This window comes from Bombus affinis, chromosome 6 (assembly GCF_024516045.1).
Source record: "Bombus affinis isolate iyBomAffi1 chromosome 6, iyBomAffi1.2, whole genome shotgun sequence".
Classification (NCBI taxonomy): domain Eukaryota; kingdom Metazoa; phylum Arthropoda; class Insecta; order Hymenoptera; family Apidae; genus Bombus; species Bombus affinis.
In genome coordinates this window covers 11,024,081-11,051,911 of record NC_066349.1, presented here as the reverse complement: position 1 = coordinate 11,051,911, position 27,831 = coordinate 11,024,081, and the positions used below count along the sequence as shown (strand labels likewise).

The following is a 27,831-nucleotide window of genomic DNA, read 5'->3' as shown; positions in this document are numbered from 1 at the left end:
CCTTTTATAATATAAACACAACCAAAAGTGCCGAATGAAAGATTATGATTGGTTGAAAAGATCTTTTCGTCCAATAGTCTTAGAGAAATCTATCTTAATAGGAAGCTAATGAAGAGGACCTGTTGCTAGTCCTTTGTTAGCCATGCTATGACGATAATTGCAAAGTAACAGTTACGTTGTACGATTTAAAAAATTTTTGTGTGGCTCGATAATCTCGAATCGAAGAAATTCCTCGACCTATTAATTATTTCTCTTCAAACAGGTACAATTCTGTTTACAACTAACTTTTTTGTCTTTTATTTCCACAGTAAGTATTTATGATTAACGATAGACAAAAACATCTTTTCGTACTTTTCCAATAATGGAAGTTATTATCATGAGTTGATAAAAAAAAAATCTTAAGAATTTCGCAATATTTAGACGGCTACTTACGACTATTACTTTGTTATGTTTAACGAAAATACGCGTAATTCGTATTTTTAATGAAAAAGAAAAATAGTTTCATTATTTCTTTTAGTGATATAAGATGGAAATATCTCCTAGAAAACCATTGAAACGTACGCAAGAACCTATTGATGAATGGTTACAAAATGAAGGATATTTCAGGAAACATGCACCTAGAGATCCAACTTGCTTGTTCAGGGCAGTTAGCGAACAAGTTTACTTGACACAACACTATCATATAAGAGTGAGAAAAGAATGTGTGGAGTTCATGAGAAAAACAAAACATTTATTTTCGGAGGTGGATATGCTATATTTGGTTAATCCTTAATTAATATCTGTATAAACATTTTAGTTAATACATATTCTTTTGTAGGGTATATCGATTCCATTTGAAGATTATTTAGAACAAATGATATGTTTTACGGAATGGGGTGGCATGACTGAAATCCAAGCTATGTCGTTACTTTATAAAAGAGAATTCATTATATTTAGTAGTCAAAAGCAAGCAAATCATAATGTTACAAATAATGGTTTTAAGGATATAATATATTTATGCCATACACCACAAAAACAGTATGAAAGTATTTATACAAAGGACTTTGTTGCAAACGCTGCTTTTTGTCAATGTATGTGTTCTATTAGATTTTTAATATTTTTCTATTTATAATATAAATATAAATTATAAATATTTTAAAAATTATTTGTAGCTATTGTCTATCAAGTGTTATATAAAGATGTTTTTCAAATGGCTAATATAGAGGGTACTGTTCATAAAATGTTACATGATAGAACAGCTACATTTAGACATGATAAGTTTTTCCTTAAAGGCAATCTAGAGATCCGAGAGTAAGTCAAATAATAATTATGTTATTAATACATGGTTCAGAATGTTATTGTAGATTCAATTTATTTATGTTTAGCCAATTAGCTGCAGAGATATATAATAAAATTGACAATGGAACTGATGAGGTTGATGATGCACGGGCCGTAATAAAAAATATACCACCTTTTCCTTATAGAATTGCTAAAGCTCTTGATCCCAATATCTATCGTAATACTGACTTTGATATATGGCATGAAATTAGAAGAGGTAACAAAAATTGATTTGTACTAAAAGTATCATAACTTCATTAAAAGAAAAAAATAAATCATATTTTAGAAGTGAAAAATGCAGGATGGACTAGGCACAATAGTCATGAACTCCAAATTGGTGGCAAATGTTTGGTACAAGTGGACTTTAATGAGGAAGATTTTGACAAAACCAATAATAATAGCATTTATGTGTCTTCTCTTGGAAAGGATGTTAATGATAATGATACAAAAATATTGCAAAAGAAAAGCAATGATCCCATATTTTACTATGGTCATATTCAAGAAATGGGTAAAAGTCAGGGACCTGTATTAGTCTTTATTGAAGAGTTAGGAGAAAAAAGGATTGTGCCATATTCAGCTCTTAAACCATTACCTCTAAAGAAAAATAAACAAGCTAATTGGCTACCAGTTTGCAAAAAGAATCTACTCTTAGATTCAAGTTAGTACTTAGAAATGAATTAAACGTATTAGAAACGAATTTTTATATTTTTTGTAAATATTTATTCTGTATTGTAATAGATCAAAAATGGAGAAAAGCATGCAGTGCATCATCACGTAAAACTAAAGATCCTAATATGAACATTTTATCTAATAATATTGATAAAAATGAAAATAATGATAATATTGTCAGTGATATTAATGAGAATAATTTTCAGTGGAAGGAAGGATCGTTGTAAGTATTTTATCATGATAATTATTTAATAAATCTATCTTTTTCTTCTGTATTACAAGTCTCTATTTTATTGTAGAAAAGTGGATCATCAAGAATATGAGAATTATTCAATGGATAAGTGTGCTAATTACTCAATTGATGTAAGCTATAAAAAATTGTTTAATTATTGTAAAATCTAAATGCATGTAAATTATTATAGCAAAATATTTTCTTTTATAGAATTCTGTTGAAATATTTTCTACAAAAATGGTTCTTGATAACACTCAGTCTTCTACAATAGATATTGGAAGGCAAGAAAATAATAAAGAACGTAAAGAAAAAGATTCATTCTCACATAAAAACTCTGAAAATAATTGTATAAGAAATTCAAAATCTGATAGTGCAACGAATAATGATAATAATGTCAGTTTTAACTCGTATTCTAAACAGAAGATGCAGAAAGATATATATTATGCACCATATGCTGGTATGTAATTAAAGACAAAACTCACTTAAATTATCATTTTCATTTCTATGTCGTGAATTGTTTATGTCTTTTTTTTAATATTTCAGGAGATTCTAATGCTCAAATAGATCATATGTTACGTTCTATTAATTGTTCTGTACAAAAAAGTATTGATGTAAATGGTAGTGATTTGCCGCTATCAGGTAATTGTGTAAATTACTTTTACATACATAACTTGATAATGAATTTCATAAATAACCTTTTTTGCATTCCTGTAGATCCATTCACATTGAGATTTTTTTACAATTTAGGATTAGAGGTAAGGATCAATTGTTACAAACTAATTCGTAGCTACATATTTATTTATTTCAAACTATTTTGTAGTATTTTCGTGGTGGTGCTAATTGGAATTATTTAACAAATGTACAGTCGCCTGATTTTGGACAGTGGTATCAAGGTATGTTATTTTTATATTTTTTATATTATATTAACCTTATATTTATTCATTTGTTAATTGAAAAGGTGCATCTCCGAATGAAGAAGAAATTACAAATATTACGAATATGATCCAAGATTGTACACTTACGCAACAAAAGAAAGAACCCAACAATGATCAGAAAGAAATTGGCACGCAATCATTGTACCAAGAAAACGAAAATAGATACGTAAATGATATCAAAAATACACAGATTCAGAAGACTGAAGTTCAAAGAGGAAATGATGGGAAAGAAACATCGTATTCGTCTCGCGATAATAAATTAGAATATGCAAATAAGGAATCTTCTCGTTTAAATAGAAATGGATTAGGTCCACGATATAAGAAAAATTCAGAGAGTAAGTAATAGACAGTTTGAATAATTATGTCCGTATGCACAATTTTAATAAATACTTGTCTTTTATATAGATCGACATCGATCTGCTACGCATTTTTCTAATCAGTATTCAAACAACGGATCAAACTCTAAACTTTCCAAATTGGATAGAGATGCAAAAGAAGATAATATGAATGTTCAACCTTCACAATCAATACATCAGCAGCTACACACTCCTGCAAATGCAATGAATACTTATCAAGCGTCTTACATGCAACAAGGCATGTATTCCGGACTGCCGTATTATGGCAATGAAGCAGAAGCATTCGCAAATCCTTACTATTCCCTTAATCCAAGTTTTATACCAATTCCGTGCTTATCACATTCTGATATACATGACAACAACAATGTGCAACCGTTCTCGCCGCATCTGTGTCCTGGAATGGATTATGCACAAGCTTATTCTGGCCTATGCCCGCCATACTTATGCCCTCCGCCAACCCCATATAATATACCTCCACAAAATATACCTGAACACTGGTATGCTGTTGCTGGTCAACCACATTATATGCAGTACGCACCAGTCTTATCTGTACCAGCGGAAACAACTTGCACCGGGGTAGTACAAAATGCTAATCAAAACGTTCCTTCTTAAAAGTATTTCCCAGTTACTACATATATCATACAACAAGGTTTTCGTTAACCAGTGTTCTTGCATATGAAACAATTCATCAGATTCTGTGAAGGTATATATGTAAAAAAGTTCTTATTATTTCTATATAACTTATAGTTTTAGATAGTTCTAAATTAAGGTAGGATTAAACGCGAAGATAAGACCTTACTGCATAATCTTAATAAGTCATTGTTAACTGTATGATCAATATTATTAACGCGTTTAGGTATCTAAAGATATATTATAAAAAAAGTTTTACGAACTATTAAGAAATATAGTACGTATATAGTATTACAAATTACAGTACAAGTTTAATTTCGATGTAGCTTTCGTGATAGATTATATCATTAGAGAATGATAGTATAAATTATTTATCTTCGATATTGGTAGTTGCAATACCTGTATAATAACATTCATTATATTCTTCATTTGGTATAGCCTTGTTACGGTACATAAGCCGCTCAAATAACAGTTTCTGAAATTTTATGCAGGTGACGTTCTAGTTCATTAATATATTTGGCTGTTCATACTTCTATACTTCATTTGTTAAAACAATATTTTTCCCTAATAAAAAGCAATAAAATAAAAAATGAATATTTATCTTTCCATTTCTGTGAAATAAAATTCTAATTGTTATTCGATCGTTACTAAATTTGAATTAAATTTCGTCTTCCTGCGTTGCTGCCAACTAATCGTACGTAACGAACAAATGTTACTAGAAGTGCTTTTGTTTCACTTCGAATACTCAATTTTATATTTAACGTAGAAGAAATATAATAAATATTTGTAATTGATTTAATAAAAAAGATTTATAATCTTTCTTTTTCTTGGTCCTTTTATTATTATTTGTAAGAGTTAATTGCTTTCGGATTAGTCTTAAAATCTCTACCATCGAATGGGCACAGTTCTAAACCGGTGAAGAAGGTGCGCGCTCGAGATCTTTCAATATACAAACACCGTGGTTCTGTTCGCTGTATTCCACGCCATGACTAAAATTTGTTGGAAGAGTAGGAGTGCAGTAGCTGTGACAGGCCAAACGGTGAATAGCGAAATTACTTAATATTCACTCGTTCGAAGGATTTCTTGTATCGTAATAACGTTGATAGATTTATCCTCGGTTCGTTATTTCTGTTTCGTGAATTATCGTTAGCCGCGAGGATTTGCTATTTTCGTAGGAACTGCAGAACTTGGAAGACAAGAGGAGAGCAAGCGCAGAAACTGAAAAGAATGGAGGTTGGTTACGATTAATTATTTCGAAATTTATGTCCGTATGATCGATAACACTGTATCCTCTGTAAACGCAATGTACATACCCTGTGTCATGTTACTCCTGAAAAAGAAAACATTCATTGTTGTTCCTGGTATATTCGTTATTTCAGTTCTTCTAATTAGATAATTAGTAAATTAAATAATTAATCGTCGAATACACGCATGTTCTCCTGACGTGTTATTTGCTATTATATGGTGATTGTTTTCTTGTCTTTGATTAAATAATAATCAGGTTCATATTGTATTTTTTAATTTTTGTGTATTCATTGTGACATAGAATGTAGCGCGATAAATTAAATTTTTCATAACAGTCTTTGAAAATCATTTAATTTCATAAAGGACACAGGATGTCTTGGGAGAACTCTAATAAATAACCTCACTAATATGTTTGGTAGATCATTGTCAATCAAAAAAGTTTTATATGCTATATTGGTTCATTCGTTTTCCAAATAATCGTTTATTCTACAAAGTACCATATAAAATGCAAACTAAAGATAAACAGCAGAGTGTTTATGATGCTTGGTCTGATTTTAGATACATACGCAGGACTAATACAAATAACATGTATTACAAGTGACAGCATCAGAAATTAAATTTCTAGAATGAAATGGCAAGAATCATTAAAATATCAAATAAATTTATATTTATAGAATAATATGCTTTGTTCTGTCCAGATTAAGCTACCAAATATACTAGTAAAATTATGTGGTTTCTTCTTGGCACACCCTGATGTTTATTCTGCTATGTATTATTGTACATATATTGTGATTATAGGTGGATGAATGTTCAGCTGGTGGTGATAGTGGAGCTGAAGAAGATGAAGATGATGCATCTTCTCATGGATCTAGAAGTAATAGTAGTAGTAGCAGTATAAGTGGAAGTAGCACTTCAACTGATAGCGGAGATGATAGTGGAGAAGAACATGGCACAAGTGGCAGCGAAAGTCATAGTTCTGGTGAAGAAGATGAAGATGAAAATGAGAACACAGAATACTCTGTCAAAGCGGAGAGTCCAGATACTTTGGTGCTGTTTGAAATTTCATATTTTGTGGAAATACATTTTTGTTAACAAAAATTTCGTTTCTAGAAATGGGAAACATGTATTGCTGTAAACATTAAGATAAAATTACCACAAGATCTTTGCGAACATGTAGCTATTTTCAAGGAGTTTCTGGATTATCCTTATATTTGGAATGAATGCCTTACCGAAAATCAAAGAGAAACTCTTTGCAACCTTTTACCAGCTTTCCCAAAAGACTGCGATGTAGAAGCTGAAACAGAGAAAACATTGCGTATGTTATTCGAACGTGAAAATCACAGGTTAGATGCAACTAATTATTTCCAATAAATTTTTGAAAGAAATCTATCTTTTTTATAATATTGTTTTTATATTTATCTACATCAGATTTGGTGTAGCACCTTTGGATGCATTTCACAGTCATCTATCTGCTGGTCATTATCGCCCAGATATTAGAAGAATGTGTAGTTTAGTTCATAAGGCACAACAGAGAAGATTACTATTCGAGGAACGGAAAAGATCTTATGAACTAGCCAGTCAATTACTAAAATCTAGAGAAAGTTTGCTGTCTAATGCGTATAAGCAAGGTTTTTGTCAACCAGCGCAACGCACGGTGTCAAAGGTCCAATGGAGGAAACCAAAACCTGCTATGGGTAAGTTAAGCTTCTGCTGTGATTGATTGTAAAAAATTTTCTGGCTGTTTATACTTCCCCCACACTCCAGCCGTTTGGCAGAGAAGTATGTAGTAACTTCCGAGGGACAATACTAACAAGCAATGAACCGACAGTTGAAGAGAAAACGCAACTGCGCTATTTGGAGGAACTGAATGCACTGAGGACAGAGCTCGGAGCGAGCGCAAAGTTAGCGGCCGACACAACGTCCGAGAATGAAGAGAACTATCCGCACTATCAAATGTCCGGCGCTAAGCAGAAGAAGAAAAGACGCTCTTTGGTGGGAGTTCAAGGATTTTCCATTCGGGGTTTGCAAATAAATCACGAAGATGAGACTATTCGACCTGTTTTCTCCACGCTGCAACGAGCTGAATATGCCACGAATAGGTCTCTATTTATTCGCGAACAGACCGAGGAGACGTATCGCGAAATGTTGCTTGAACATAAAAAGAGAAGAGCTCGGCGTGATGTACGTGAAATAATTTTTTAAGAAATTAAGTTGTGTGAATAAGAAATTCAATCATATTAGAGTACTAATGTTCATCATATTTTTTTAGGTTCATCCAGAATTAAATACACAAGGTATCGCTCTTGCTGATTTAACTCAAAGAGCACAAATTGGACAGAAGCACAAATTATCAATTGGCCCTTCCATACGTATCACACCAGCGAAGAAACGTATGAAATTAGAGCAATCACCACTTTGTCCACCAGCGCCAAGATTAACAAATTCTAATTCGATAAAACACGAGAGTGATAACAGTGATTATTCTCATACGACGGATGAAAACAGACATTCCAATACATTGGATATAGATCATAGAATGTTAACGCCAATTAAGTCAGAGCCCATAGATGCATACGAGATGCATCAGATGTCCAAAAAGAAATTAAGTCCCATTACACCGAAGGTTAGCAAATCTTCCATGATAGTTACGCCAGAAATAAAGAAAGAAGTGGAAGACATGGAGTACGATGACATAAAAACGGAACTAAGTACGGGAGTGAACGAAGACGCACCGTTAGAAACAGAAGAAGAAGAGGAAAACGATAAGAAAGAGCTTGATTTGGATAGCATTGACATGATGCAGCTTCCGATACAACTCGACGATGGAATTGATATATTGGATGATGTGAAGTGCGAAGATGAAGGAGTTATATCGATACCAGATAAAGAAATCGCTGTTCCATCTAATGAAGACGCTATTGACATTAACAATGGGGCAGAATTAATGCAGGAGACACATGCTTGTTTCTTCTCACTGTTAAGAGATGCATTTACCTCAAAAGGTGAATACAGGATGAGCACAGGAGAAATGAGGGATGCTATTACTCAGTGGCAAGGAAACCCCATTTCACCATTAAATGATTGGTATTCTCTGGCATCCTCTTGGCCAGCATTGGTTCCATTGGCTTTAGGATTTCTTGCTGGGGAACTCACTTACTCTCAAGAGATCGGTGACCGACAAGAAAGAGAATCAGAACTTGTTCCCTATTTAGAAAACAAGGGAAATGGAGTCTACGCATGGATCGGAGCTGGACGAGACTCAGACTCTCGTCTGTCGGACCTATGTGCGAAGTTCTTAATGCACAAAGATTCACTAGGTCTACCGTCTGCAATCTCCACTTGCTCTCCAGTAGCTGTGAAGCAACAAAATCAAGTGCCTCAAGCTAGTAGCAGCAATGTTAACAGTAATTCTGGAAATGGAAATGTAAATTCGAGCGGCAGAGATAGTAGTCCAGCGATAGAATCGATCAGTGTCGATGGTGGATCTATTAATACTGTCGCAGAATGGGAGCCACCTCGTGCTCTGTGGCCCACGGAATGGAAGGTTCGACCATCTACGGTGGAAGAACGAGAAGAATTTAGGAGGCAAGAGCGTATGCGTTATGCTGCTCCTCATAAAGCATTTACATATAGAATGCACGGTTATGCCTCCGTCGTAGGTCCGGTGAAAGGCATTTATCAACACAATGTTGGTATGTTTGATTATACAATCTTTTATAAAAAAGACATATGCGTATAATTAAAGAAATTATTATTTATATTATATTTAATTTGTATAACAGCTTCTGGTTTGACCAAGGCACGTGGACATTCGTTGTTGGTAGCAGATCGGCCAAACTTTGTCACTATCTTAGCCTTGGTCAGAGACGCTACTGCAAGGCTTCCCAATGGTGAAGGAACTCGGGCTGACATCTGTCAGCTACTGAAAGATTCTCAGTACATTAGGGAACAGACAGAAAGCGATGATAAAGAAGGATATTTACATTCTGTGGTATCTGGAGCTTTGGACAGATTGCACTACGAAACAGATCCCTGTGTACGATATTACCCACGACGCAAGGAATGGCTATACCTTCATCGAGCACGTTCAGAATCAGAATTTGGTTTGTACCTTACTGGAATGTATTATTCTTATGTTATATATTTTATAGATGACGTCATACATTTTTTTCTCTTATAGAAATGTATCATCAACAACTACAAGGTGTTGCAAAGAATAAGAAGAATGGTGGCAGTATGTCTCGAAAGGCACTTCCTCCAGTCATAAAACCAGCTAATGTTAACAAAGAACAATCTCCTAATAACAGTAAAGAAACTACACCTAAAAAAGAAAGAAAGGCCACATCCACTACTCAACCTGTTATTTCGAGGTAAATATCAAATTTTATCGTGTGAAAAATGTTTTCAACAGCATATCGATTGTACGCTTTCCTTTTTACAGAAAAGAGCAGAAGAAAACCGAGGAGAAAAATATCAATGATCATTCCGCTACAACAGAACAATCGGCTGTGGTCACAAACGTAGTGACAACAATTAGTACGCCAGCAACTTCAGTAATTTCTATGTCAGGTACCACCGTTCCGGTTACGTCTCTTCCTACGTCTTCTACCTCTATTAGTACCATTACCGTAGAAAAGGATCTAACAACTAGTGACGTAAAACCACAAATCACTACAAACGTTCCGGCGAAGAAGGCAGCGAACATCGGTGGAAAACCGGTCGCTGTTGTAAAAACAAGTGCTCAAAGTTTACTACAATCGAACCAGCAGCATTTTCCGCATCATCAAATTCAAGTATCAACATCCGCTGGTCTACAAACTATTAGATTATCTGGACATTCTGTGCTACATTCTGCTCAGTCTGTAGTAGCCAGCAGTGCTTCTAATGTAACAAATGTAACCACCAATTTAACCACTATATTGCCTCCTACTAAAGTACCGAGTCAACAACAACAACAACAATCGCAACAAACACAACAACAACAACAAACAATAGTGACTAATCAAGCGGGAAAAAGCATCTTGCAAACTGCTAATATAAAACAACAACAATCTCAACAACAACATGTACTACCTGGGAAGACATTGTTAGCTTCTCAAATAAAATTGGTCAGTTCTGGACAGATCAAGTCACTTCTTACAAGTCATGGACTTCAGGGTCAGACAATATTTATTAAACAATCATCGCCATCCAGTAATCAGTCGCAACAAATACAACAGCAACAATTAAAGGTACGAATTGTTCGAGTAGGTCATCATTTTTTATTTTAATGACTATTAATTTAACGATCTAATATATTTATGTAACTTTAGCAGCAACAACAGCAACAGCAAATCCAACAGAGAGTTGTTACCAATCAACAACAATCGATACAAACATCTGGTATGCAACGCATAATTGCGCAGATAGGAGGGAAACCAATTGCAGTACAGATTCAACAGTCACCGCATCAGCAACAACAGCAAAAGATATTGGCAAAGGTTCTAACCAGTTCTGGTAGTGGCCAGCTTATCTCGGTAGAAAATCTTCTTGCTCAGAAAGGATTAAAGTTGGCGACTACAACTGGCCATGCTAATCAACTCAATAGACAAGGGAAACAGGTCATACAAACTCAGTATCAGGTATACTCTCAATCTAAATTTTTATAATTTGTAATTGTAATTCTAAATTAAATTTTTATGGAACATTTTCAATGTGGTGTTTAGGTAGTATCGCAAGCGCAGACTTCTTCAGGTCAGTCGAAGATCATAGCTAGTACGCAGCAACAACAACAGACACAGCAAGCACAAACCGTTCGAATGGTGACAGCTCAGTTGGCTGGCAAGCCAATAGTTTTAGCAAGTGGTAACAAAAACGTAGGAGTTGGAGTAAACAGCGGTGGAAGCGTAGTACTTGGAAAGCAACAATCATCGCAACAGACACAGCAACAACCTATCATCTTACCGAGTCAATTACTCAATATCAAAACGTTGCACGGTTTGAAGGTGATACCGACTCCTGCCGGATTGAAAACTACGGGTGCGGCAGTCTACGCGCGAGTTATTGCTCCAACCACCATAACTTCGTCTCAATCAACGGGAAATCAACAGCAGACTATTCAGACGCAACCACCGAGAAATAACACTTACAGTACACCTTGACAAAATTGATGTCACTGTCTTTTTTCATTTATCCTCGTTCCAACTTATTTTAATCTCTTGTAATTCTGAATTTTCTGACGAACACACGATTTATATGTATAAAAACAAAACGTAAAAAAAGAAGAAGAAACGAAAAGCGTAATAGGTCAGTAAAGCTTATACATAGAATTGCGTTATATTATGTACTATATTTTAGGTCCGGTAAAATGAAAAAAAGAAAATCGTGCAGTTCTTTCGACAGGTTGATCGAAATCAAGGCACGTTGCTACATCAGGACATTAAAATGAAAACACACGTGGTCGTGAAGATTTTTTTATATTAAGTGTCGAATTATTTACAAATGCATGGTACGATTTTAAATACAAAACCACCGTTTCTTCGTTCTCTTGTATCAAGAAGATTCTTGTAGCGTTGCATGTAATGCATAAATAAAACTTATTACATAACGGTATCATTTAAATTATATTTTACAAGTTCTCTTTGTGTATCGTCTCTACGTTGTAGGAAAGTTTAATTATGAAATACCTAGGCAGCAATAGCTACCGCGTCTTTGGTCCGTTTTCTGGTAAGAGGATATCATACGAAAGACATCATAACAAAAGTCATTGATCTATGTACAAAATTTCACGAAATACGAAGTATAGATTCATAGAAAAAGATACAGAAGAAAAAGCACCTGAACAAAAGGTGCATTTATGTTTACAAAGTTAAGAGTGCATGATGTTCGTTTAACTCAACATCCTCTTTGTTGTAACATCAACTTATTTCCAAAAGAAATGGTCCGTATAATTATGTTCCCTCGGAGTTCCATATATCTTGGAATATGTCTATTAGATTGTTCACACCTATCAAGTATCCATCTTCATGATTTCCAACTTTCCACTCGGCATCGTGACAAATCCTTGGCAAATGTTGTGGTAGAGGTAACGTTTTAGCAAAATCAATCATCCAAATGCCAGCATTTTTGGCATCGTGAACGAACAACAAGCTAGACCCGACAACTTCATGTGAGGCAAAGAACGGCGATGCTTTCAGCGTAGTTCTAATCGCCTTTAGACGTTGGATATACTTGGGTACAGCGTGCTGATAGCCTTCCACGAAACGTCTCAGCGCCTCCGTAACCTAATTAATTAAAAAGCCGATTTTAAAATCAGGTTACTATTATGATCTATCAACTTAATTCATTGGTACGCTATCAACAAACCTGTTCCCGAGTCCTCGTCGTTTTGAAGTCCTTCGACGAACCTCCATGAGCAAGTTTAATACCTTCTACGCGGAAGCCTAACGTAGCTGTACTGGAAATCGTTTCACGCCAAACCATGTATCTTGGTTTTGTGACTCCTTGCACTCGACGTTCCTCAGCACTTGGTGCAGATGGGTCCACTTGTATCATTTTCTCGTACATGTCTTTTCGTAACTACATTGAGAAATTAAAGATTTGAAAAATTGAAATTGAGTTTCAAGAATTGAAGAACCCTGATCCTGCTATTCTCCTCACTTCTTTACATTTTCATTGATCATTCAGATATCTTCCTTGTTTTTCGAGTGCTTTATTTATAAAAGTTATGGAATAAATAAAAGATAGAAAAATTATATTAAATATATAAACCAAATATTTAAAAACTATATCTGTATTTTAATAATATCTATTAAAGTACAACATCTATTTCGGGTCATAAAGTCCGAGAAGAATAGCAAAGTTAAGAAGAAGTATGTAAAGTATAAAAAAATTAGGTAATTCAGGAAAAGTTTTATCTTATTGATCGAACTTTGAAACTTTATTTACAATATTATTCGATATTAATTCATATTAAATTAATATTATACCTTAGGTCTTTCTTTGGCTTTCGCAAGCTCCGATTCCAAATACGTCCTGACTCCAACTTTGCAATCCATCACGCAAGGATGTTCAAAGTCTCCGAGAAGATCTTGCAGCTGCAAGTAAGAGGACACTACGATCCTCTTAGTCACATTGTCACCATTACCATCCTTTTGATGTGTTTCCCCTGCATCATGCTCCTCGACATTCCCTTCTTCTGTATCGTTTACATCTAAAACACCTTTGAACTCTGGAACGTACGGCCTCAATACGTCGTTCATTAACAGACGAAAGCAAGCTTCTTCCTGAGGGCAGAGTTTCTTTAGAATCGTCCCTGGAGTGGGCCCCGCTCTGAAGTTTCCTTGATGACCCGCTAGTTGGACCTAAAATTAATAGCAGAATTTTTTATTATGAAAGTTTTAACACTAATTGTACTATTTACTAGTAGAATTTCATATCCAAATTGTTATTTAAAATATTAATTTATGAGTTTCTTTTCTGGCAAAAGGCCATAAGATAAATTGATGAATTGAGTAAATTTTAGTTTTAGGTTTTTAATATTAACTAGTAATTTTAACTAATATTTGATATCAATTTTGAAGTATTTTAATTTTTTTTCAAAGAACTTAAAAAGTAGAAATAACTTATTTACCCATGGATACCGTTGTTTCTTGTAGGTTTGGAAAAAAGGTGTCCAATGAACTATATTCCTAAGTTTTCTCCATCCTGACGACTGAAACAGAATTAAACGAAAATCTCATCAAAAAACTCTCTTACCTCTTCCATCGTCATTAATATTAAAATTAAGTTTTAACTTTAACGCAAATATTGATTCTGAAGAAACTTTATTGTTCGGTAATAGAAAGAAACATTTAGTATATCTGGAAGAACACCGTTTCCCGTCGTTACCTTCGACGTCTTTTTCTCATTTGACCTATCCGTGTGATCAGAATCCCACTCAGAGCTCAAATCGTCACCACTGCCTTCTCCCCATTCCAAGTTAATCTGAGGCACCTCTAGCAGCCTCAAATACTGCTGGTATCCCGAACAATTCTCCAAACAAGTCTCTTCCCTATTACTCTGACATTTAATGCACTTGTTGCACTTGGAACTCCTTTTATGATCCTCAACCCCATTGCTTCTCAAGGATTTATCTCTTTTATTTCCTTCCAACTTCAAATCACTTCTCTCGTTATCTTCACATTCAACGAGGCTACCATTTTGTAGTCTCTCAACTATACAGTTTTCTTTCTTTTCATCATTTTTATCAACTTTCCTGCAACTATCAGTCTTAACTTCCAGCTGACCCGACTTATCCTTCTCAAAATCCTGGTTATCATAATTATCTTCGGATTTCTCTTCATTATGACTCTGTTCTTGAGACTGAGAGAGTAAGTACGAAGGTGATGGACTTCTAGAAGAGGAAGGTGAACGACGCTCGGCGATGCTCGAAGAGAATCGCCTCGAATGTCTTCTACTCCTTGACCTCATCATCTTCCTCTGAATTAAGGACTTCCTTTCGCATTCTTCAGGTTCCATACAATCTTCCAGTGTCGATTTTGAGCAGATCACTATCTTTGGTATCGTTATTCTGTCGTAAGTCTTTTGCATCTTTAATTAAATCAATTATCAACGATAACGAAGAATTTATTTAACGTAAGAAATCCTCCTGCGATATCTTCTAAAATGTTTCTATGTAGAAATAGTTGATGCCTCACCGAAATAAGTTGTTTCGAAGGTGTAACGTGATAGAGGTGTACGGTGGATACTGACTTTGAAGAGATTCATGGTTCCGTCGTATTGTCAGAGGGACAATTCCGTAGCGGAGCAATGGTTGGACGTAAACAGCGACGTGTCCCAGTTCTTCGAATCCCGAATTGGATGCTAATGAGTCGCGCGTCAATGGAAATTCTCGGAGGAGGCTTTCACGCCTTCATTCAAGGAACCTTTTACCTTGTCATACCTTTCTTCTTTTTTGCTTTGAAACGTCGTTGAAACGTTTTTTGCTTTAAATATTTCATTAACTCGGAGCTTCTTTTCAACGACCTTCAAGGATAACTCTTTTTGAGAAATCTAAAATCTTTCGTCCGAATCTTCTAATTCTGCTTAGAATTTTTCTTTCAATTCCTCGAAGGTGTAGCAACTCTTTCTATAAGGTTCTTTCTCAACAGTCTTTTCAGTCGGAAATTTGTTCTCCAACCTTGAAAAGTGTAATACTCTTCTTTTAAAAAATTCCTGCGAGAAAATCCAAAAATTCTGAAAAAATTGTCCTCGACAACTTCCTTCAAATCTTCCCTTAATTAAGAATTTTACTCGAATCCTTTAATTCAAAATTCTCTGCGAATTCTCGTCTAATTTAAAGGAACCTCGAGAAAGGATGATATATTTGCCAGTGTCTTAGTGATTTTCTTCGAGTCTGTAGATTTCACTGAAATAAGAAACGTTTCCACGGTCAGTGATTATCCCCGATATAACTGGTAATCATCGAGACACTTTCTCTCTTTTTCAGCCAGTCTCTATTCCGCGCGTCACGACGATGACGAACGCGCCCGTGATCATCATTCCTCAGGGCGATCGAATCGTGCCACGCGGTACTCGGTTAATTGGCAAGCGCTTCGATAACGGTAATTATCTTAATCACGAGCTGCGGTCGAATCGAAACACCTGGATCGACTGGTAGCCCCGTCGTCCACCCACGTTGTGGCCTCTTCCTCGAGACGAAGGCGAGCTGGAAAGCGAGCCGATGCGTGTGCCACTTTTTTATACCACTGCTTGTCCGTTACGCGAAATCCTTCGTCTGTTCGATGCACTAATTATTCTTCAATTTAATGCTAGATGAATTTTAAACGAGATTTCCAGCTCTTCTTCGTTTCGATTAGTCCTTCTCAGTAATCTCTATTTCTTTGATCGATTTTTAATAGGATTTTGTTAATAGATCTCTATCTCTATTTCGTTGGTTCTCACGAGGAAGTGCAACAAGCTGGTATTTCTAAAATAATGACTACTTGTTTCCAATTTTATAGAAGTATCATATAGTATATTTTGCTCTTTCTGGCGAATTCCTGGAACAATTCCAAGGAGATAATCTTTATTGTTTAGAATAATAATAAACTCCAAGAAGATTTGTTCATAGCAATTGTTATTTATAAACACACAGATTTATCTTCTGTATATTTCTTCAATAATCACCTCAGTCTTTCAGAAACAATTCGTCCTTCGCTTGAATCAATCGAATAAAGTCTATTTGCAATTTTATACTTCTTCTAATTATAATTATGTTTATAATCATAAAGAGAGAATGAAAATTATAGTTTCAATTTTCTATTGTTTTCCGTTACGCTTGAACGTATCTATACATTTTCTACAAAATTATGTTTCTTCGATATCCTTTGCACCAACTTCTGATCCTTTACATCTAGCAAATCTATGCTTCGATACTTGTCGTCTTGCTCTTTCATATATAACTGAGACTCCTTCGAGTTCTAAGAATACTTTTCATCGACCGACCATATGACGCAGTCTACGTAATTAATTAATGACGCAAATAAATCACATAATTAATTCAATCAGGTGACAGGGCAGTGTCTGAGCAGGCAGAATTATTAAACGAAGAAAACAGTTGTTTACAGAGGATTCACAGTCCAGTCACTTTGGATAAATAACCGTACGGCTACGTTTGTCGAATTTCAACGCATCTCACGAGTAATCGTCGCCGTTTACGTTCCACAATCAACCGATTATGTAATATCACTGTAAGCAAACGTGACGCTTTCCAGTCGTGATACATTCACGCAAGCGGAACGCCGTGCCGCTTCGGATTCCTCGCGTTACTCGCATGCTTCTGTTCCCTCGGAGGAAGAAATTATCGTAGAATCGCGGATAATTTATTATACATGAGCATCCTCTTTCTCTCATTGATCTATTCATTCATGACAGTATTTACAAAGATATTTTTCTTTTGCATTGATTGTATAGGAAATTCTTTGAAATCCAAATATCTGGAGGTTTCCTCCTTCAAAGTATCGTAGGTGTCGTAGGTGCAATAGTTCGAAGACTAAAGATATTTCTCCTCTTTATTAATCTTTTAGAGTTGTTGGCATTGTAAAAAATTCGAATATTTGCAATAAGTTGCTTGCAAATTGAATCTGTAGCTTTTAAAAAACCAAAGATATCTTGAAAATCTTTGAAATACTGTAAAATATTTGTAACAAGCTCGTTTTCCTTTTCCAAAAGGAACATAGAATTCTTTGAAATCCAAAGATCTTTTCTTTTACTAATTCTTCAGCATTCGTCAAATTCTAGACACTCCAAAGAAATACTTGCAAGCTGTTCTTTCAAATTAGACAAGAAATCCTGAAAAATTCAATGAAAGTTGACTTACAATCAATCTGAACGATACTACAGATTTATTTATTATCCATTTCTTTAAGATTCGTGTGAATTAATGTGGAAGAAGATCATTCATTAGGAGATCATCTTTCTTGCTTGATTACTTGAAACGTCGAGACAGGATAATGGATTGAGAGCACGTGCTTCGTCTCTATCAGCTCTTACATAAGAGGAATTATAGTGGCGTTTATCTGGACCGTATTACCTAGTGAAAATTATCCACGCGAACCTCAAGGCGCATCCGGTCGCAAATCTATGAAACCTCCGATTGTTAGTCCGATAATATTGGTCTTATTTTCCCACGGATACGTGATGCAACAATAGTTCTCCAATTCTTCTTCTCTATTTATCCAAACACGTTCGACTCATTCGTATATCTTCACGAGGAATGTTACAAACTTACAAAGTATCTATTTAAAGTTAATTCGGTTAAAAGCGTTAGAGGATCTATAAAAAGGTGTAGAAGATTCGTAATAATCTTCAAGTATTTCAGTTCACCAAATCCTTAGATAGCTTCTGTAGTTTCCTCAAGTTCTTAAAACCGTATTACCAAGGTACCTTTGATAATTTATCACGCGTGCGAAGATATATCTCTCAGAATAAATCTCTTCGTTTAACTCCTTTCAGATCCCTCCACTTTCAAGAGCATCGACGTTTACTAACTCTTCCCTTCGTCGATGGAAATTCCAACGTACACACTCGTCGAATGATGAATGAACAACAGGTAACTTTGCAGCGTTTTCACTTTCTTAACAGTGTAAATCAGGGTGACGTAATCCATCACGCCTACGATCGTAGGCGAGAATCTTAAATTTCCTCCTCTGTTCCTCCACTTCCAAACGCTTCACTATTTGTTCATTCAAATTTCAATCCAACGATCGATGAACAACAGATGAGTCTGCAACTTCTTCCGAACAGCATAATTATACTCTATCTATAGATTTTAATAATCTGTTATTGAGTACACGTATACGAATATGTAAGTATATGTATACAAGTATACAAGTAAGCAACATGCAGAATCTTTTCCTTTGATTGCTCCTTCCAGATTACTCCGCTTCCACAAGCATCATCATTTGGTAATTCTTCTCTTCGTTGATTAAGACTTCGATCTACTGATCCAGCGATGAACAACAAATAACAATTCTTCTCCTACGTATACTTCACCACTGCACGTTGAATCATCGTTAAATCGCGAAAAACAATCAACAGTGTAAAAGGGTCTCTATCTTGATCTCGATCCAAGGTATTACAATCTATTTCCCGAGACCAGGAAGAATATTCGCGAACGATAGAAACGAGTAGATTTTTAATTCGTTGATGTAAGCGGTTACCGGACGAGTCAAGCAACTTTTTCTTGTTTCGAGGCGCAAATTCAGCACGGCGGCGACTCGAGGAGAGTACAGCCGACTCGACGACGATCGAAATGCGTCATCGACTAATTAACTGACGTTCGCGAGCGTCATTAGCGTAATTATCAGGAGTGGACGAAACGCTGGGGCGATCCAGAGGTCGGTGGGCCTACACGGTTCGCCGGAAGTCAACGTTCTCTAGCGTTTGCTTTGCGTTTTTATCATTTCTATAGATAATTTTAATCCTTTCACGAGCAACGTTATATACAGCATGACCCGTAAACTGGCGATAGGATTCGAGTACAACTGGCTGATTGTACGTGAAGGATGAAATCGAAAGTGTAGGATAAAATGTTTGCATATGCCGTTTCGTTTCTGAGAAAATCGAGTTTGCAAAATTTATGAAGTAAACTTGAACTTGGCCAGATACAGACTGGATATGAATAAACAATCAGCAGCAGATCATTACACGTGCGAAAATAAGTCAAAATTGTGAAATGAGATCTTTCCGTTTGACCCCTCATTTTCCAGAAAATAAAGTTTCAACGTATTCTGTTAAGAACTGGTTTTGTATGCGTGCGTGCTACATTTTCAAATTTATCTTCCTCGAAAAGAAAGCATCATACAAGGAAAACTCTATTCTACGTTTTTAATTTATTTTCACGTCCCGTTCAACTCCTGTCGATTATTTATTCCCGCAGTTTTTGTCAAATTTAAGCATATTTGACAAATTTTCAAACTCCACTTTTCTCGATAATGAAACGTCATATGAAAGAATTCTATTTTATATTTTCATCTTATTATTCTTTGTAGAATCACTCTGTTCACAATCGTACCATCAGTTACGTGCCACCTTGTATATTCAATATTGTATTTTAATAAGTGATTAATTAACCAAGCCATAAATACGTCAGATGGTACTAAATTTAGTACATTATATCTCCTCTGCAAAAACATCTGAAAAAATATTCTTTTATTATTCAAAACTAATAAAAAAGAAATTTTTTCACAATCTAAGGAATAATCCGGTCCTGAAGAGACTTTTGATCTTTTGACTTTGATTGACTTTTGAAGATTTCTTTAATTTTGTTTCAAAGTCCTCTTGATTCGAGATTTGAATTTCAGAATTATATTTAGAGAGGATGTCTCTCAAAAGCATTGTAGATGTTGAATAACAGTCGGAAACTCTTCTTTTTAAAGATCCTTTGGGTAATTCTAAAATTACTTATGATTATACAGAGAATAAATATTTAATTAGAAAAGAGATGAATTATTTGGAGCAAGTTTAAAATACTTAATACTTGATATCCTTATAAGAGAGAACGGTGGCTAAATTCTCCTTCTTTTGAGAAATTTGGAAAAGTTATCAGAGGAGAAATATCTACAATGTCTGAAGAAAGAAACGAGACTGAATCATAATGAACATAATCGTGAAATATTTGCATATATTCGTATCCTTTTTGCTTCTTATTTTTCGATTTCCATCGATTCTCTTCGTTTTCTCGCGAAAAGCTTCTTCCGCATAAGTGACGCATTAAACGAGTGCAATTGATTTTAAACGAGACGTTTAATTATTCAATTTCACGTGTTCAACGATAAACGTTCGAACGATGAATTCGCGTACTCGACGTGTCTCGTACGATTGCGTAATGATCGCGTAGAAATTGGGTCTCGCGTTCGAGCACGCGTAACGTTTATGGAAATTTTACGATATTCATAAATTCATACGCGCTTTATTATCAGGGTTAAACACGCATTCGCTTTTTCTGTCTTTCAATCTCTCCGCTTCGTCATCTCATCGAAAGCTAATCTGCTTCGTCATTTCTGTTTTGAAAGAAGCATCGACTAATCCTCTATGTTTTTCATGGAATTCACAATCATCGATGAAGATGAGTTCGAATGGGATCTGGAATTTTTGTACGATTAGGCTTGTGATAGGAATTTTTCACGGATAAATGAAAATGAAAGTCAGAAGAAGAACCTTTGATTATAGTTTTCCTCCTTTCCAAGTTCCAAGGCCTTTGTTTCATCATCTTTTTTCGATTCACCAACTTCATCGCTTCTCTTTCAGGCAAAGCATCGACTAATCCTCTAACTTCTTGGAAGTCAAATTCATTGATGAAGATGAGCTTGAATGGGATTTGGAATTTTGGAATTTGTAATGGCAATTTTTCACGAATAAATAATAATAAGGAAAATAATAGAAGGACAGAAGTCAAAGAAAAATGCATCATGATTTTAAGAAGAAATAAATCAAATTCAAGAAGAAATAAGTCAAATTCATTGATGAAGATGGGCTTGAATGGGATCTGGAATTTTGGAATTTGTAATAGGAATTTTTCACGAATAAATAATAATAAGGAAAATAATAGAAGGACAGAAGTCAAAGAAAAATGTAGCATCAAGATTTTAAGCATCGACTAATCCTCTAACTTCTTGGAAGTCAAATTCATTGATGAAGATGAGCTTGAATGGGATCTGGAATTTTGGAATTTGTAATGGGAATTTTTCACGAATAAATAGTAATAAAGAAAATAATAGAAGGACAGAAGTCAAAGAAAAATGCATCATGATTTTAAGAAGAAATAAATCAAATTCAAGAAGAAATAAGTCAAATTCATTGATGAAGATGGGCTTGAATGGGATCTGGAATTTTGGAATTTGTAATGGGAATTTTTCACGAATAAATAATAATAAGGAAAATAATAGAAGGACAGAAGTCAAAGAAAAATGTAGCATCAAGATTTTAAGCATCGACTAATCCTCTAACTTCTTGGAAGTCAAATTCATTGATGAAGATGGGCTTGAATGGGATCTGGAATTTTGGAATTTGTAATGGGAATTTTTCACGAATAAATAGTAATAAAGAAAATAATAGAAGGACAGAAGTCAAAGAAAAATGCATCATGATTTTAAGAAGAAATAAATCAAATTCAAGAAGAAATAAGTCAAATTCATTGATGAAGATGGGCTTGAATGGGATCTGGAATTTTGGAATTTGTAATGGGAATTTTTCACGAATAAATAATAATAAGGAAAATAATAGAAGGACAGAAGTCAAAGAAAAATGTAGCATCAAGATTTTAAGCATCGACTAATCCTCTAACTTCTTGGAAGTCAAATTCATTGATGAAGATGAGCTTGAATGGGATCTGGAATTTTGGAATTTGTAATAGGAATTTTTCACGAATAAATAATAATAAGGAAAATAATAGAAGGACAGAAGTCAAAGAAAAATGTAGCATCAAGATTTTAAGCATCGACTAATCCTCTAACTTCTTGGAAGTCAAATTCATTGATGAAGATGAGCTTGAATGGGATCTGGAATTTTGGAATTTGTAATGGGAATTTTTCACGAATAAATAGTAATAAAGAAAATAATAGAAGGACAGAAGTCAAAGAAAAATGCATCATGATTTTAAGAAGAAATAAATCAAATTCAAGAAGAAATAAGTCAAATTCATTGATGAAGATGGGCTTGAATGGGATCTGGAATTTTGGAATTTGTAATGGGAATTTTTCACGAATAAATAATAATAAGGAAAATAATAGAAGGACAGAAGTCAAAGAAAAATGTAGCATCAAGATTTTAAGCATCGACTAATCCTCTAACTTCTTGGAAGTCAAATTCATTGATGAAGATGGGCTTGAATGGGATCTGGAATTTTGGAATTTGTAATGGGAATTTTTCACGAATAAATAGTAATAAAGAAAATAATAGAAGGACAGAAGTCAAAGAAAAATGCATCATGATTTTAAGAAGAAATAAATCAAATTCAAGAAGAAATAAGTCAAATTCATTGATGAAGATGGGCTTGAATGGGATCTGGAATTTTGGAATTTGTAATAGGAATTTTTCATGAACAAATAGTAATAAGGAAAATAATAGAAGGACAGAAGTCAAAGAAAAATGCATCATGATTTTAAGAAGAAATAAGTTGAATGAATTCATGCAAAAATAAGAGACATACGTAGTAAAGGATTTGCTTTTAAAGTAGATTATAGTGATATATAAGAATAGTTTCCATTATTGATGCGTTGATTATGATAATGAATTGGTCAAAATAAATGTTTCTGAGAGTTTAAAAAACACTCGGTCATTGAAAAGATTAAGCTACTTCTGCTGAAGAAATAAAAATAAGAGATTAACTGTAAGAAGGAAGATATTCTTCTAGAAGAAACGAAATAAAGAAGAATACGTAGTATATCTAGAAGGAAGAGAGAAGGATATTTGGAATCACGATTTGGAAGGACTTCTTCGGGAGTTTTGAAAGAAACGGAATTCAGGAAAAGCTGGATCGAAGAAGAAATAAAAAGGCGAAGAAACGAAAGCGAGAAACCCTTGACCCAGATGCTATACATTTAAAAAAATACTCGATAACATGGTCCAAGGCTCGTACGTCGTGAAAACCACTTGGATTGGTAAAAATGGACAATTAAATGGCTATACGACGATGTCTGGATAATAAATTTTACTTGCAGACGAAAACTAATTTAAGATAAGTTCGACCTAAATAACCAACCATATAAGATACTCCGTAGACTGTGTCACTGCTGAAAGCCGTGTTCAGAAGTTAAAAAAAATTATCTGTACTAAAATACTATAAGAACATGCTACATATAAACATTATATCTATTCTACGCCTTAAAAAAAAACTTTCGCGTCAGTAACGCTGATTTGCGTCACGAACTAGATTTAGCCCTCTCAAACTTTGCATTCAGAAGATGAATTATGCTTTTAATTGCCACACATACGAACGCTTTCTCGCGTATCATATCGCGAATAAAATTATTATCTCGACTATAGAGGATTTCTCGTTTAGGCTTGAATTCAGCCTACAAACATTCTACTCAGAATTATACTAAAAATAACAGTAGATCCCTACTTTTATGTCAGCTAGGTGATCCAGCAACGTTTACTTCCACCTGCAGATGGAAAATTTTTCCAGCTTAATTGGCCAGAACGCGAGAGAATTCGACTCGACTATGTCGGCATTCCTCTTTTGAAGAAAACTAGAACGCGATCGAATGGCGATCGATTAGGTAACGTAAGATCGAAAAGGGAACGGTTGTTAATTGAGGCTGCACCGCCTCGTTGGGACCACCAGCCATGCTCCTTCTGGAATTGCAGAAACTCGGTGAACTTCGGAGAAAAAGTCAGCCGACAGAGGTCCAACCAGGGACTTGCAAGAATTTAGGCCTTGAGCCTCGTTCAAATTAGTCGAATGACTTCTGTTCAAGTTGTTTGAGCTGACTTCGATAGTATACCTAATAGAAAATAGAAAGGAAGTGAGTTACAGTTATGTTGGATGTATGTAAAAATGTTGACTATAATATGAATTATTCTTATGAACGTGACAGAAATGTTATACATACAAAGTGTGAGTGGATATAAAGTTCAAAAGAGATTCAATTGCTTCAAAACGACAAGATCAATCCAATATCAGTGTTTTATTACAAGCCAGGAAATTGGAAGAACCTCAACTTTGCTTGAAACTTGATGACACAATAAGATACAGAATTTAGAGACTGTTAGGATACTTCAAGTCAAATAAATGTACAGTATCACACTGATGATGGGATTTCAAGCTTTCGAGTGGCTTGAATTTAGGTAACTTGATTCATCTTAACTAGGACTTAGTGTACGTCGAACCAAACAGGATTGGTCAATCGGTTTTCTAATCGATCATCCGGCTGTCGGCGGGCCTGCATTTAATTACCCGCCGAATTGTCCTTAGGCATACGAAATGGGAGTGAAACCGATATCGATTGATTACGAAATTATTTTTCGATCTATAGATCAAAGATACCTCCAGGCGATTGTTATTTATTTAAGGAAGAATATTATCGATAAATGAGGCTAAATTTAGTTTTATAAAATTCAATCTTATAAGATTAAGAGATACGAGAATTCTTCTTTGGGTCATTTTAGTCCACTGCACGCTTGTAGTAAATTGCTCCTAGCTCCTAGTTAATTATTGGATGACTTGTGTATCGGTCCTTCTGGTTATGGTATGATTGAGAGCTCCAGAATGGCAGTGAATAGGCGGTAATTAAAAAAGGAGCGGAGACGAGCCTGGAGGGAAGAATTGATCAAGAAGAAGTCGACTGTGTCAGCTGAAGTTACATTTATAGAAAAGTATTTGAAGCATTTTTACAACTACGTATCACAGCAATAACAATAAACATACAACATACAACATATTACTTAATATAAATTTGTTTATAACATCAGTTAACATAAATTTCCTTCAATCTTAGTCTTCTCACCAGTATACATATGACTATAGTATTTAACATAAATCTTTATGTTAAAAGAATTTCCATAAATTTCTGAAAGCTGCATGTTGCTACAAAATGTTATACAGTATTCTTGCTCCTTATAAACCAACTTCTAATTATAATTTTCTCCTTAAGGATCTCAAAAAACCAGTTCTTAAAAGACATACCTTTTTCCTATCAACCACTAAAGGACTCCTTTGATAATCATCGACGATTCCCAACAAGCAGTCGTCGCATTTGCAATAAAGATTCCCACTGGAGGCCGAATCACTAGATAGAAATGAATTATAGGTGCTGGCACTATTTTGACTGTCCATAGAATCTGTCCTTCTTAAAAGGAAATTCTTCTTCTTCCCTTCTAGCCGGGCATCAATCTCACGATCATCTTCGTGAAAATTTTGCTTCTCGATTTTCGCTAGAAGAATCTGTTCCATCAAGTTCAAAGTCGGAGGTGTAAATAACGTAGGCGATACCGGCGTCATCGAAGCCTCTTCTTTCAAATTCTCGGCTTCGTTCTTCTTTTCTTGATCCATATTAATGCCTCGCGGTGATTTATGTTGCTCATAAGTTCATTTCGCTCAGACTAACCTGCAGGCCTACAAATATCTTTACAATTCAGATTTCTCTTGCTTTCTTGTCGCACACATGCACGCCGGTTGAAGAGAGAGATTATATCTGTTAGTTTCAAGTTTCTAAGTTGAACTCTGAATTCTATAGAACTAAATGTTTCTTAGATATTAAATCTTTGTAGAGCAAACATTCAGTAGATTCGAAGTACACTGGATTCTCTTTAATTCTAAATTATTTGTATCCTGAGTCTTTCTTAGTCCTATATCGTTTGGAATTTGGATCTTCTCTAATTCCAAATTCTCATTTGGATTCTACATTCTCTTAAATCCAAGATTATTTGGACCCTAGATATCTTTGAATTTTACATCCCATAGCTTCCTGATTCCTTTGAAACAAATGAATAAATCTTCCAGACTTTAGGTCCTTTTGTACTTGGAATTCCTTGGCTCTCTTAGATTACAAATTCCTCAGATCTTCAATTCTTCTCATTCTCTGCATCTTCCATACTATAGATCTTCCTGATCCTTCTCCAAAGAATTAAAAATCCAATCTCCTTCCAACTTCAGGGTCTCCTTACATCTATAATTCTCTGCTTCTTGATAATTGAAAAGAAAGGATAAGAATATATAAATATACTTCAGGACACTGGTAATAGACGCTTGGTAGAGCTATTGCTCTAATCACAGTACCGCACCATTTATCCTGTAAGACAGCAGCCTTAGTCACAGTTAAACGTTTCATTAATCCACACCACGAACCAGTTCACATCTCAGGTGAACAATGACTAGTCCGATTCCTTTCACCATTCTGCCATTCACGACCACCTGCGAACTTTTGTCACCGACCTGCTATAGTATTTCTTCTCTCTAATGATACGTCTCATCGTCGACCTTGACGCGACCAAGGCTTTGATTAGTGCCGCGTGAGAGTCACTACGAAGATCAGTTTCTACGAGACTGTTCTTCATCGCAATCGAGACTCTACTAAACTCTGGACAACCAAACAACTCTGAACAACTATTGAATTACAAAATGTCGCCGTAACTCGATACGTCCTTTACATAACATGACTCAATTAGACATAATTAAAAGAAGTATCCGAGAAAAAAGAAACTTCAAAAACTTCAAAGAAAAAAAGACCTCCAGAGAAGACTGAATTTAATCCTCTTACGTTTGAGCAAATTTGTTACGCATAATTTCAGTAAATTATTAGCTAACCAAGCGACAAATATATATGAAGACGATACAAGCAAAAGCAAGATAAATATAGATTTGTCGGTTTTCTGATTTTTATATCACTTTATGTTTTAATAGAACTTATTGTTGAAAAGGAAATTGATTTACTTTACTATGTGCAAAGATATATTACTTTTTAAAAATAAGTAGCAAATCCAACAAGTTTTCTATAAAGTTAATATTATGGAACGACTAGTGTTCTGACAATCTGTATTATAAAATATTCATCACAGTAATTGAAAAATTGTTTTTCTATAAAGAACAGAAGATATGACTTATCATGTTTCTTCTCAGAAGTCTTCATTTGTCTTCGGCAAAACTGGCTTTAATTTCAATGCCTCGTGTCTTCATCCGAACACATGTGTTTCCATTATTGATAATTATTACAGAAACAATTCTTCTTACGAAATAAGTGAAGTTCCTTACTTCGCTGAAAACCTTACTTCGTTAAGTGCAATTTTACTTTAAGATTTCTATTCCCCCTGAGAATTCTCTGGGAATTGTTTTCAACTTATTGATAGAAGAATATCAATGACTACTATTGATATCAATGACGACTTTACTTAATAATGAATTAGAAGAATAAAAGAAAAGCACGAGGACATGGAGGATTGGGAACAGTGAGCTCGAGGCAGCCCCGGTTGCACAGTTTTCCTCTAC

At 34.8% G+C, this 27,831-nt stretch overlaps 4 protein-coding genes and 1 long non-coding RNA gene across 7 annotated transcripts in view; 2 read left to right on the top strand and 3 right to left on the bottom strand.

Annotated features, from left to right (window-relative positions):
• Positions 1–100: 100 nt before the first annotated feature.
• Positions 101–4,733, top strand: LOC126917694 (uncharacterized). The gene is made up of 14 exons (XM_050724875.1): positions 101–262; positions 518–742; positions 818–1,070; positions 1,152–1,290; positions 1,365–1,534; positions 1,604–1,975; positions 2,056–2,209; positions 2,286–2,349; positions 2,429–2,675; positions 2,762–2,857; positions 2,933–2,973; positions 3,039–3,111; positions 3,177–3,488; positions 3,559–4,733. The coding sequence occupies exons 2-14, from the start codon at positions 527–529 to the stop codon at positions 4,119–4,121; spliced, it is 2,700 nt and encodes an 899-aa protein (XP_050580832.1). The 5' UTR covers positions 101–262; positions 518–526; the 3' UTR covers positions 4,122–4,733.
• On the bottom strand, positions 4,643–5,167 carry LOC126917727 (uncharacterized). Its single transcript, XR_007711045.1, has 2 exons — positions 5,029–5,167; positions 4,643–4,703 (listed from the first exon to the last, which is right to left on the bottom strand). It is a non-coding gene; the product is annotated as an uncharacterized LOC126917727 (long non-coding RNA).
• LOC126917691 (nuclear factor related to kappa-B-binding protein) lies at positions 5,112–11,975 on the top strand. 3 transcript variants are annotated; one of them, XM_050724861.1, is made up of 11 exons: positions 5,112–5,372; positions 6,183–6,431; positions 6,495–6,727; positions 6,813–7,078; positions 7,213–7,565; positions 7,654–9,076; positions 9,167–9,487; positions 9,565–9,754; positions 9,826–10,615; positions 10,697–11,005; positions 11,090–11,975. In XM_050724861.1, exons 1-11 carry the CDS (start codon positions 5,367–5,369, stop codon positions 11,522–11,524), a joined length of 4,575 nt encoding a protein of 1,524 aa, XP_050580818.1. In that variant the 5' UTR covers positions 5,112–5,366; the 3' UTR covers positions 11,525–11,975. The 3 variants fall into 3 exon arrangements, with proteins under 3 accessions (XP_050580818.1, XP_050580819.1, XP_050580820.1); XM_050724862.1 differs by lacking the exon at positions 5,112–5,372 and adding an exon at positions 5,585–5,603; XM_050724863.1 differs by lacking the exons at positions 5,112–5,372; positions 6,183–6,431; positions 6,495–6,727 and having other exon boundaries at positions 6,863–7,078; positions 7,149–7,565.
• Positions 11,824–27,831, bottom strand: part of LOC126917696 (uncharacterized) — a 29,222-nt gene continuing 13,214 nt past the window's right edge. Inside the window, exons 6-9 of the mRNA XM_050724876.1 lie at positions 13,996–14,076; positions 13,352–13,726; positions 12,729–12,941; positions 11,824–12,646 (exon numbers count right to left, since the gene is read on the bottom strand). Of these exons, the coding sequence (XP_050580833.1) occupies positions 12,314–12,646; positions 12,729–12,941; positions 13,352–13,726; positions 13,996–14,076 (1,002 nt within the window). The 3' untranslated portion in view covers positions 11,824–12,313. The remainder of the gene's footprint in view (positions 12,647–12,728; positions 12,942–13,351; positions 13,727–13,995; positions 14,077–27,831) is intronic.
• Positions 22,888–27,828, bottom strand: LOC126917715 (uncharacterized). Its single transcript, XM_050724938.1, has 2 exons — positions 25,534–27,828; positions 22,888–24,352 (listed from the first exon to the last, which is right to left on the bottom strand). The coding sequence occupies exons 1-2, from the start codon at positions 25,897–25,899 to the stop codon at positions 24,302–24,304; spliced, it is 417 nt and encodes a 138-aa protein (XP_050580895.1). The 5' UTR covers positions 25,900–27,828; the 3' UTR covers positions 22,888–24,301.